Raw genomic sequence first — 11,532 nt, 5'->3', positions numbered from 1 at the left:
GTCCCGGTGGGCACCGTGCTGAAACCCCCCCCCCCCCCCCCCCCCCCCCCGTTGACAAAACGGAACGGGACCATTTTCTTGTGTGTTACAAAATCGAAAAATCCAAAATAGGACCGTCATTTTTATGGCGGCCCCTTGGACTTTTGGCATTTTGCTGAGTGGCCCCTGAGCCATCTTAAGTTGAGTAGCCCTGCTCTAAAGTAACAACTTAAATGTTCTGGACACAAACTAATGAGGAACCCATATCTCTTAACTCAACTTCAACAAAAGGAGGGTTCTTCTCATGAGGTAGTTAATTATTCCAGCAGAGGGCCATTTCAGCCAACAAATCCTGAATGATAAACACACCACAAACTCTGTGTGTGTGTGTGTGTGTGTGTGTGTGTGTGTGTGTGTGTGTGTGTGTGTGTGTGTGTGTGTGTGTGTGTGTGTGTGTGTGTGTGTGTGTGTGTGTGTGTGTGTGTGTGTGGCGCCTATTGGGCCTGTTCCTGATTTTCCTGGGTGTTCACTGTGTTTTCGAGGGATCTCCTAGCTCGTAGGGTCCGGTTTCCACCACGGTCTCGAGCTCCGGTGAACCATTTGGACACGGCCATCTCTGCATCCTTCTGGTTTATATGCTGCGTGACGGCGTTCTTCTTTATTGCCCCTAAAATTAAATGACAAGAAGCCAACTTAGTAATGCTGGCTTGATTTTTACATTATGAAACCTTATAAGACAGACTTTTCAAAAGTTTTATATCGCTGAGAAATGTGTATGCTTTTTAAAAACAACCGAGTCAAATCTGAGAACAGTTCAAGCTATTCACACGGCCAAGTGCTACAGGAAAAATGCAGGATTATGTATAGAACCTGACAGCTAAGGTGGCTAAGATGTTCTGATGCATTATTGAGGATTCTTTGCTGAACAGAAAAAGAAAACGGAACAATAATTTTAAATGTCTTGAGCTATGGTGGCAATTTAGTTTTCATGTAGAACAACAAAGTTCAGGTGGCACCATCATATGTTATGGCAATAACACAAAATCTAATTTACCATATAGAACCTCAAAAAGTGCCAGTCCTCGGAACTCCTTCTTGCCACTGCGTCCGAAAAGGTTATGCTCGAGTGCCAGCGTATTGGTCAGGAGGAACCCCATCATCCTCCTGACACAACGGTCCAGGGAAGTCCCCCCAATGTCTGCAACCACGGCAACCTGAGTATGATAAAAGTCACAGGAAGGAAATTCTGTATTAAGTGAACAGCTAAGATGTCAATGCCCGTTGTGTGCATGCACTCAAAGGGCAGGTTAACAGACTACCAATGTGATTAGAAAATACAAGCCCATTTTGAAGTGAATAAGCGATTTAGAAAATACAAGTACATTTTGAAGTGAATAAGAGATTTGAACTTACAACTGCAGACTTAAAGTCAGGGTCACCCAGCTTTAAGTTCATGGACTCGAGATCTGCCACCGTGTCCAGCGGGAACACAGCTCCTTCAGGCAGCTCGAGCGCTGGCAGAGATTGTTTCTCCTTCAGCAGCATGTTCAGCATCTGCCCATGGACCTTCCGAGTGCTCTTTACTTTACAGGCGGGCAGCTCACTTTCTTGGACAGTGCATGGGGAGGTGTAGGTGGTAGTTGGCCATCATCGAAAGCTTCCGATTCCTCCTCACTCGTAAGCGCCTCCCTCTGTTTTGGCGTTGGCCTACATTCAGTTAAAAACATAAATTTTAGCAAACATAAAAAAGTAACTTTAAGCAGTAGTTCTCAAAATGGAGTCCGGGGACCCCCATGGGTCCTTGAGGGGGTTCCAGAGTATTCCCAGCAAAATGTATTAAAAAAGTACAGGCAAGAGGGACAAATCAGTTTAACCATGCATACATCAACCATTTCAAAATTGCTGATCTACATGCTCACAACACGCCGCAAAGCAAGGCGTGGTGAGCTTGTAGATCGGTTATCTTCATTTATTTTGTAACGATGAAATAGGGCATTCATTTACGAAAAAACTAAAAGTTTAATTATGGAGATACAAGGTTTCTGCCCGACGGCAACAATATCATGAATAACAGTGATCAAAGCTACAGAAACACATTAAATAATGAGTTGATATTTAATGTATACAATCATGCTGTTTGTTGTGCATGGTGAGGGCTTGCATGTCAAACAGCTCATATATGAGAAATATAGCATGACATGACATGGAGGAGCGAGCGAGCAGGAGTGTGAGGAATTGGAATGTGGTCGTCAGTCTAACCTGCTTGCTTCCTCCGGACTCGCATCTACTCTTCACCTCCTGGCTCGGAGGTGGGACTAATGCGTCTAATAATTATAATGGGTTAGATACAGGGGGAAATTCCAGGTTTCAGGGGTCCTTGAGGGGGTCCTCAGATAAATCCCCAGATAAATGAAGGCTAGTTAGGAACCAAATGGACCCTTATGTTGCTGTAACTCTCAGGGTTTATGGTGGTCCGTGGTCTAATGCAGGGGTTCTCAAAGTGGGGTCCGGGAGGGCCCTATATTCATCAGCTATTTAAAAAAAGAAAAACCTTGACATAACACCACAAATCTTGTATAGGGTCCTTGGCACAAAATCTTTTCAGATGGGGTTCCGTGGCCAAATACACACCTTGACAAGAAAACATTTTAGAACCATTGCCTAACAACAGCTATTTTTAGTTACCTCCTCTGTCGCCTTCGGGATGCATCATCACCATCAGTCGCCATGTCCGATGACGTCTCTCCCAGCTGGAGCTTCTCACGAGCCACTGCGTATGTCTCTTCAGGAAGAACACAAAAACAGGGGAAGGGGACATTAAAGCAATACAGCTTGTCATTTGTGGACTGGACATCTTCATCTCCAATTTACTTAGACAAAGAGAGAAGAATTACCCAAAAGAAAAACACACACACACACACACACACAGTATTGCTTTACGGTAAAAAAATGTGTTTAACATGAATTGGCCTCCTGGTGGCGCTATAAAAGGCCCATGAGAAGAATCTGGGGCAGAGGTTCTGCTCCGGCATCCAGGGAGTGTGTGTGCACAGTTTCGCTGCGATCAAGGCAACGGTGCCGGAGATTAACTGTACACAGACCGAATGACACGGACGGAAGGACGGCCGGACAGACAGGGTGCAAAACATAATCTCTTGTCATGCCTTTCGGCCTGGGGAGACAATAAGGGTGGCTGAGAGCATCACATAGCTATATCTAGCCTATTATTAAGTCTACTTACCATGATTACAGTGGTCAGTTGACTCCAACACTGCCAAGCAGCTTCCACAAAAGCCTAAAATGTGAGAACACAAAACATGAACTATGAATGCTCTAACACAGACAAAGCACATTAAAAAAAAAATCACCAAAAAATATCACTTACCCTATCTTTAAAAAGAAAAAAGTGTGTGTGTGTGTGTGTGTGGGGGGGGACAGATAAATCATGGTAGGTTTTTCTCTAGTAAAAGCTTCACTCTGCCTTCATTAAAATTTCCTTTGGCAAAAGGATTACCCAAAGTATATGAAGCAGTTTCCATTAACTAACCTTGGTGTAGCCGGTCTGGGCCTACTTCTCAGCAGACCCTTGCTACGACTCTGCGTTGTGTTGTGCGTGTTTGATGGACAAGGAGATTCGGTTGGTGTCTTTAGCCGAAACTGTGGCGTATTTATTTCTCTGGACTGCATGAAATAAACACAATAATGCAGCAGCATTAGTACACAATAGGACGTCTGCAACACACCAGTCTCAGTCTGTCATACAAACAACTGAGCGACTAGTACTTATAAAACATTCAGATATCATAAAAATCCAAAATAGGACCGTCATTTTTATGGCGGCCCCTTGGACTTTTGGCATTTTGCTGAGTGGCCCCTGAGCCATCTTAAGTTGAGTAGCCCTGCTCTAAAGTAACAACTTAAATGTTCTGGACACAAACTAATGAGGAACCCATATCTCTTAACTCAACTTCAACAAAAGGAGGGTTCTTCTCATGAGGTAGTTAATTATTCCAGCAGAGGGCCATTTCAGCCAACAAATCCTGAATGATAAACACACCACAAACTCTGTGTGTGTGTGTGTGTGTGTGTGTGTGTGTGTGTGTGTGTGTGTGTGTGTGTGTGTGTGTGTGTGTGTGTGTGTGTGTGTGTGTGTGTGTGTGTGTGTGTGTGTGTGGCGCCTATTGGGCCTGTTCCTGATTTTCCTGGGTGTTCACTGTGTTTTCGAGGGATCTCCTAGCTCGTAGGGTCCGGTTTCCACCACGGTCTCGAGCTCCGGTGAACCATTTGGACACGGCCATCTCTGCATCCTTCTGGTTTATATGCTGCGTGACGGCGTTCTTCTTTATTGCCCCTAAAATTAAATGACAAGAAGCCAACTTAGTAATGCTGGCTTGATTTTTACATTATGAAACCTTATAAGACAGACTTTTCAAAAGTTTTATATCGCTGAGAAATGTGTATGCTTTTTAAAAACAACCGAGTCAAATCTGAGAACAGTTCAAGCTATTCACACGGCCAAGTGCTACAGGAAAAATGCAGGATTATGTATAGAACCTGACAGCTAAGGTGGCTAAGATGTTCTGATGCATTATTGAGGATTCTTTGCTGAACAGAAAAAGAAAACGGAACAATAATTTTAAATGTCTTGAGCTATGGTGGCAATTTAGTTTTCATGTAGAACAACAAAGTTCAGGTGGCACCATCATATGTTATGGCAATAACACAAAATCTAATTTACCATATAGAACCTCAAAAAGTGCCAGTCCTCGGAACTCCTTCTTGCCACTGCGTCCGAAAAGGTTATGCTCGAGTGCCAGCGTATTGGTCAGGAGGAACCCCATCATCCTCCTGACACAACGGTCCAGGGAAGTCCCCCCAATGTCTGCAACCACGGCAACCTGAGTATGATAAAAGTCACAGGAAGGAAATTCTGTATTAAGTGAACAGCTAAGATGTCAATGCCCGTTGTGTGCATGCACTCAAAGGGCAGGTTAACAGACTACCAATGTGATTAGAAAATACAAGCCCATTTTGAAGTGAATAAGCGATTTAGAAAATACAAGTACATTTTGAAGTGAATAAGAGATTTGAACTTACAACTGCAGACTTAAAGTCAGGGTCACCCAGCTTTAAGTTCATGGACTCGAGATCTGCCACCGTGTCCAGCGGGAACACAGCTCCTTCAGGCAGCTCGAGCGCTGGCAGAGATTGTTTCTCCTTCAGCAGCATGTTCAGCATCTGCCCATGGACCTTCCGAGTGCTCTTTACTTTACAGGCGGGCAGCTCACTTTCTTGGACAGTGCATGGGGAGGTGTAGGTGGTAGTTGGCCATCATCGAAAGCTTCCGATTCCTCCTCACTCGTAAGCGCCTCCCTCTGTTTTGGCGTTGGCCTACATTCAGTTAAAAACATAAATTTTAGCAAACATAAAAAAGTAACTTTAAGCAGTAGTTCTCAAAATGGAGTCCGGGGACCCCCATGGGTCCTTGAGGGGGTTCCAGAGTATTCCCAGCAAAATGTATTAAAAAAGTACAGGCAAGAGGGACAAATCAGTTTAACCATGCATACATCAACCATTTCAAAATTGCTGATCTACATGCTCACAACACGCCGCAAAGCAAGGCGTGGTGAGCTTGTAGATCGGTTATCTTCATTTATTTTGTAACGATGAAATAGGGCATTCATTTACGAAAAAACTAAAAGTTTAATTATGGAGATACAAGGTTTCTGCCCGACGGCAACAATATCATGAATAACAGTGATCAAAGCTACAGAAACACATTAAATAATGAGTTGATATTTAATGTATACAATCATGCTGTTTGTTGTGCATGGTGAGGGCTTGCATGTCAAACAGCTCATATATGAGAAATATAGCATGACATGACATGGAGGAGCGAGCGAGCAGGAGTGTGAGGAATTGGAATGTGGTCGTCAGTCTAACCTGCTTGCTTCCTCCGGACTCGCATCTACTCTTCACCTCCTGGCTCGGAGGTGGGACTAATGCGTCTAATAATTATAATGGGTTAGATACAGGGGGAAATTCCAGGTTTCAGGGGTCCTTGAGGGGGTCCTCAGATAAATCCCCAGATAAATGAAGGCTAGTTAGGAACCAAATGGACCCTTATGTTGCTGTAACTCTCAGGGTTTATGGTGGTCCGTGGTCTAATGCAGGGGTTCTCAAAGTGGGGTCCGGGAGGGCCCTATATTCATCAGCTATTTAAAAAAAGAAAAACCTTGACATAACACCACAAATCTTGTATAGGGTCCTTGGCACAAAATCTTTTCAGATGGGGTTCCGTGGCCAAATACACACCTTGACAAGAAAACATTTTAGAACCATTGCCTAACAACAGCTATTTTTAGTTACCTCCTCTGTCGCCTTCGGGATGCATCATCACCATCAGTCGCCATGTCCGATGACGTCTCTCCCAGCTGGAGCTTCTCACGAGCCACTGCGTATGTCTCTTCAGGAAGAACACAAAAACAGGGGAAGGGGACATTAAAGCAATACAGCTTGTCATTTGTGGACTGGACATCTTCATCTCCAATTTACTTAGACAAAGAGAGAAGAATTACCCAAAAGAAAAACACACACACACACACACACACAGTATTGCTTTACGGTAAAAAAATGTGTTTAACATGAATTGGCCTCCTGGTGGCGCTATAAAAGGCCCATGAGAAGAATCTGGGGCAGAGGTTCTGCTCCGGCATCCAGGGAGTGTGTGTGCACAGTTTCGCTGCGATCAAGGCAACGGTGCCGGAGATTAACTGTACACAGACCGAATGACACGGACGGAAGGACGGCCGGACAGACAGGGTGCAAAACATAATCTCTTGTCATGCCTTTCGGCCTGGGGAGACAATAAGGGTGGCTGAGAGCATCACATAGCTATATCTAGCCTATTATTAAGTCTACTTACCATGATTACAGTGGTCAGTTGACTCCAACACTGCCAAGCAGCTTCCACAAAAGCCTAAAATGTGAGAACACAAAACATGAACTATGAATGCTCTAACACAGACAAAGCACATTAAAAAAAAAATCACCAAAAAATATCACTTACCCTATCTTTAAAAAGAAAAAAGTGTGTGTGTGTGTGTGTGTGGGGGGGGACAGATAAATCATGGTAGGTTTTTCTCTAGTAAAAGCTTCACTCTGCCTTCATTAAAATTTCCTTTGGCAAAAGGATTACCCAAAGTATATGAAGCAGTTTCCATTAACTAACCTTGGTGTAGCCGGTCTGGGCCTACTTCTCAGCAGACCCTTGCTACGACTCTGCGTTGTGTTGTGCGTGTTTGATGGACAAGGAGATTCGGTTGGTGTCTTTAGCCGAAACTGTGGCGTATTTATTTCTCTGGACTGCATGAAATAAACACAATAATGCAGCAGCATTAGTACACAATAGGACGTCTGCAACACACCAGTCTCAGTCTGTCATACAAACAACTGAGCGACTAGTACTTATAAAACATTCAGATATCAAATCTGTCACAATAGATCACAATACACTGTATACCATTACAGTTACACTGGAAATGTATACACCACCGGCTAATTAATATTTTTTAGACATGTAAACAAAACAATAAAATAAACACATAGTACAAAACACAATAGACCAAAAACATGGGAGCAACAAACATACCTGCATGAAATAAACACAATAATGCAGCAGCATTAGTACACAATAGGACGTCTGCAACACACCAGTCTGTGGTGGGGAAAAGAAAAAAAGAAGCCATTAAACATGCTGCAGGTGCTGTGTGTGAGTCCTCACAAGTGCTGCTAAACAGTACACTTAACAAAAAGTTTGCTAAAACACTCAAACCTCTGCAAAACAACTACACAGCAACACATTAGCACCATGGAATGACATTATAACCTTGTTTCACAGTTTAAGATTATATAAACACTGTAAACATCATTTAGAACAGAAATCTACAAGAGCACAGGACAAACTCTCCTCACCTCAGTCTGTCATACAAACAACTTAGGGAGAGAGGGTGCAACGCAGGTACATGACGTCACTGCAGGAAATGAAGACTTCAAAATAAAAGCATTAGCTCCCAAAACGGTCTTTTGTAGTAAACATACCAAAATAAAAGTGACAATAAATAATATTGGAACAATAAAATAAAACGTGAGGGATTATTGGTGGAATGCATTTCTGTATATTTATATACCTGCTACATTGGCAGTGGTGTAAAGTAACTAAGTACATTTACTCAAGTGCTGTACTTAAGTACAATTTTGAGGTACTTTCACTTCACAGAAATACTTCCAATTTTAAGTACTTTTACTTCTACTCAACTACATCTCAGAGGCAAATATTGTACTTTTACCCCACTACAATTGTTTGAAAAAAAAAAAAAAAACGTTGTAGATTTTGATTAGTAGCCTATTACAAAACATACATTAGCCACTTCAGCCATTTGAAATAAGCAGATCTACAAGCTCACAATGCGTCGCATTGCAAAACATTGTGAGCTTGTAGATCTGCTATTTTCAAAAGTTTTTTCTGCATTTCAAAACTTGAAATTAGACATTCAGCATAATGAGTACTTTTACTTTTGATACTTTAAGTACATTTTGATAACAAAAACTAGCATTCTAGCTAACATTATGCATTGCTTTTTTCCCCCCCATAACCACTAGCATTCCTATTATGTGGGAAACATCCGCCCAATTCTCCCAAAATAGCAGATATACAAGCCAAAATAAATAAAGTACATTTTTAATTCCGGACTTTTACTTGTAACAGAGTATTTCTACATTGCAGTATTGATACTTTACTTAAGTAGACGATGTGTACACACTGAAGCTTGGATAGGCTGGCTTAGTGCTGCTCGGATGCAATCTAAAGCCAGCCTGGTATATCCGGTAAATGTTCACATACACACATATGCAAACATGATGTCGTTTCCGTATCCGCTCTAGACCGGAACTATTACCTACTAAGTGAATTGATACCAGACCAGTCCAGTTAGCTCTGTTCATTCTTTTTCTTTTAGTTCACCATTATAAATTAACGAACTGCTTCACAGTGGTGCTGGTTACAACTATGCTAATGCAATTATTAAAAACGCTAAAAATCTATAATTTTATACACAAAGATAAACTAATGAGAATGCATTTTAATCACGAAACTTGTGAAAATGGCGGGCTAACGTGAACTAGCATGCTAGCTAATATTATGCATTGCTCTCCGGACTAAGTTGCCACGGCAATATAATATATTATAATTATAATAATAATAAGTTTAATCAAACGATGACAGCCAGATGATGGTATCTGAACGGGATAATACATACTATTCTCCATACTAGGACTCACTTACCAGTTAGCTATCATGCTAATAATGACTACCAAGCATAGACTGTGCTACCATGGCTAACAAGCTACAATGAACCTCCAGCCCGCACATAATTCACAAAACATTTAGTCAAAGGATGACAGCCAGATGATGGTATCTGAACGGCATAATAAATGGTGGTACAAACTATATTACTGGCCCCAAAAAATGGAGGGAAAACATCTTGTTACTTACTTAAATACATATCTCTCTCAGTTCACTGCTCCAACACTCCGTCTCCTTGGAGTGTATCCAATCCGAGAAATAGATCGGGAGATTCTGGAACTACTTCTTTTAATGTCCAACAACCTTTTATTGATTTTATTTTGGTTTGTTTAATCTAAAAATCTCCTTCTAACGAAGGGTTGGCGTACGGTAAATCCACCGGGCGGTTTGAGAATTCAAACGGGAATGACTGACGTGACGTCAGTTCCTGTAGTTGGCAGTGTTTCCATATTTTGCGAAAGAAATAAGCAGACAGGTCTATGAAAACAAGCCGAAAACTGTGTATTGGCATACGGTCATGTGGTGACTAAAGGCCACATGGCCTATATATACATATATAGAATTAAGGGATCAAAGCTTTCCCTTTATTTTTATTTTTTTGTATATTGAAAATAGCCGATCTACAAGCTCACAACGCGTCTTCAAACAAGCCGCTTATAATAAGCAGACATGGCAACACTGCCGTGGGCTTACGATGCACGGCTGCAATGCATTCTGGGACTTGAAGTTGACTTTAAAAGTGTTAATTGTTCTTCAACCCAACTTTTTGTTACTTGTAATTGAATTTATCTGCAGGTAGGAACCAACAATCTGATACAGTACCAAACTGACACAGAGGCAGTTATACTTATTATGGGCAGGAAAATTATTAAAGGTTTTTTAAGGTTTATATTATGTGTAATAAACCTTGTTTCAGGTATGAGAAATGTAAAGAGCCCGCCCACAGAATATTTCTACTGTAAGCATTAATAACGGAGGCAGAACTTCCAATGGACATTAACAGGATACTTTATTTATTTAACTATACTAAAGCAGAAAACACTAATAAAAGACGAGAGGTAACCATAGGCAAATCGTATTACAATTCATTGAATGATCAGTTATAAACTATAGTCCTAATTAAAACAGCTCGAGCATGAATTCATGAACACCTAGAATATAATCAAACACATTTACTAGAAACTCTAAAACTACTACTTAACTTTCCAAGGATAGGAAACCCCCCAAGGGGTCTGGGCTTTGGCGCTGGGTCAGCAGACTTTGAATGACAGTTTTGTGTGAGTTGCCCCAGCCAGCACGCCCACGTGGGACCCATATGGTTTCAATGCGGGCTACTTGGGTACCAAGTGGGAATGGGCTTGAACTGGGCAAATTATGAGGGTCCCACATGGTCTGCATATGGGCTAACTGGGCACGGGCTTGAACTGGGCAAGCCCATGCCGGGCCCACATGGTCTGCATATGGGCTAACTGGGAGTGGGATGGAAGTGGGCAAGCCCATGTGGTTCCCACATGGTCTGCATGTGGGCTAACCGGCATGGGTTGGAAGTGGGCAAGCTCTAGCCTCTATGTAGATGAGACGTAAACTTAATCTGTCTGTGTGTGTGTGTGTGTGTGTGTGTGTGTGTGTGTGTGTGTGTGTGTGTGTGTGTGTGTGTGTGCGTGTGTGCGTGCGTAGGTTTGCTGTGTTCAGCGCATAGATATCGATACACATAGAACTGTTCTGACTGCTGCTGCTCATTCCAACTGCAGAGCTTCACTTTCTATGCTTATAATGTCTATGCTGACTGAGCTACGCTTCCACGCTCGACGGGATCATAGATGTACAAGCCCACAAGCGTTGCGGAGACGAGTTGTTGTGCGTTTGTAGATCGGTGATTTTTGACGCGCGATACCGTCGTGCGTCGAAGTATAAACCAAGCTCATTGAGCCATGAAAAGCATCACAACTCATTGAGTTCTCAACGGATTTACACACGGTTTGGTTTGTATGATACAGGATTATTCTGTCTGTAAACATAATATAGTATAGCCTAACTTATAAAACAAAAACACTTTTTGTCTGTTAGTTATTGCAGTGAAAGGATATGAATCATATAATACAGCAGTATTTTATTATTAGTCAAAAAGGTACAAAAAGGTGTGCTTGCACATATTTTCACAAATTGGTACCACCTGTGACCATATATAT

At 42.0% G+C, this 11,532-nt stretch overlaps 2 protein-coding genes across 3 annotated transcripts; both read right to left on the bottom strand.

Moving 5' to 3' along the window:
• Nucleotides 1-228: 228 nt before the first annotated feature.
• Nucleotides 229-3,731, bottom strand: LOC308081465 (uncharacterized protein). The gene is made up of 6 exons (XM_080457834.1): nucleotides 3,527-3,731; nucleotides 3,221-3,274; nucleotides 2,665-2,761; nucleotides 1,393-1,686; nucleotides 1,034-1,193; nucleotides 229-646 (listed from the first exon to the last, which is right to left on the bottom strand). Exons 4-6 carry the CDS (start codon nucleotides 1,531-1,533, stop codon nucleotides 474-476), a joined length of 474 nt encoding a protein of 157 aa, XP_080313960.1. The 5' UTR covers nucleotides 1,534-1,686; nucleotides 2,665-2,761; nucleotides 3,221-3,274; nucleotides 3,527-3,731; the 3' UTR covers nucleotides 229-473.
• Nucleotides 3,732-3,915: 184 nt separating this feature from the next.
• LOC308081468 (uncharacterized protein) lies at nucleotides 3,916-10,184 on the bottom strand. Of its 2 annotated transcripts, XM_080457840.1 has the most exons (7): nucleotides 9,533-10,184; nucleotides 7,211-7,410; nucleotides 6,905-6,958; nucleotides 6,349-6,445; nucleotides 5,077-5,370; nucleotides 4,718-4,877; nucleotides 3,916-4,330 (listed from the first exon to the last, which is right to left on the bottom strand). In XM_080457840.1, the coding sequence occupies exons 5-7, from the start codon at nucleotides 5,215-5,217 to the stop codon at nucleotides 4,158-4,160; spliced, it is 474 nt and encodes a 157-aa protein (XP_080313966.1). In that variant the 5' UTR covers nucleotides 5,218-5,370; nucleotides 6,349-6,445; nucleotides 6,905-6,958; nucleotides 7,211-7,410; nucleotides 9,533-10,184; the 3' UTR covers nucleotides 3,916-4,157. The 2 variants fall into 2 exon arrangements, with proteins under 2 accessions (XP_080313966.1, XP_080313965.1); XM_080457839.1 differs by lacking the exon at nucleotides 9,533-10,184 and having other exon boundaries at nucleotides 7,211-7,682.
• Between the last annotated feature and the right edge of the window lie 1,348 nt (nucleotides 10,185-11,532).

Source organism: Gymnoscopelus braueri, assembly GCF_963280865.1.
Source record: "Gymnoscopelus braueri genome assembly, contig: SCAFFOLD_64, whole genome shotgun sequence".
Taxonomy (NCBI): domain Eukaryota; kingdom Metazoa; phylum Chordata; class Actinopteri; order Myctophiformes; family Myctophidae; genus Gymnoscopelus; species Gymnoscopelus braueri.
The sequence above is the reverse complement of the archived record's forward strand: the minus strand, read 5'-3'. Positions and strand labels throughout refer to the sequence as shown.

What these genes read in the sequence shown, in the direction of transcription:
- LOC308081468 (XM_080457840.1), bottom strand. Translation starts at nt 5,217, where the DNA reads ATGCTGAACATGCTGCTGAAGGAGAAACAATCTCTGCCAGCGCTCGAG. An exon ending in CTGACTTTAAGTCTGCAGTT is followed by an intron (nt 4,878 to 5,076) that starts GTAAGTTCAAAT and finishes TATCATACTCAG; the next exon opens with GTTGCCGTGGTTGCAGACAT. An exon ending in ACTTTTTGAGGTTCTATATG is followed by an intron (nt 4,331 to 4,717) that starts GTAAATTAGATT and finishes ATTTAATTTTAG; the next exon opens with GGGCAATAAAGAAGAACGCC.
- LOC308081465 (XM_080457834.1), bottom strand. Translation starts at nt 1,533, where the DNA reads ATGCTGAACATGCTGCTGAAGGAGAAACAATCTCTGCCAGCGCTCGAG. An exon ending in CTGACTTTAAGTCTGCAGTT is followed by an intron (nt 1,194 to 1,392) that starts GTAAGTTCAAAT and finishes TATCATACTCAG; the next exon opens with GTTGCCGTGGTTGCAGACAT. An exon ending in ACTTTTTGAGGTTCTATATG is followed by an intron (nt 647 to 1,033) that starts GTAAATTAGATT and finishes ATTTAATTTTAG; the next exon opens with GGGCAATAAAGAAGAACGCC.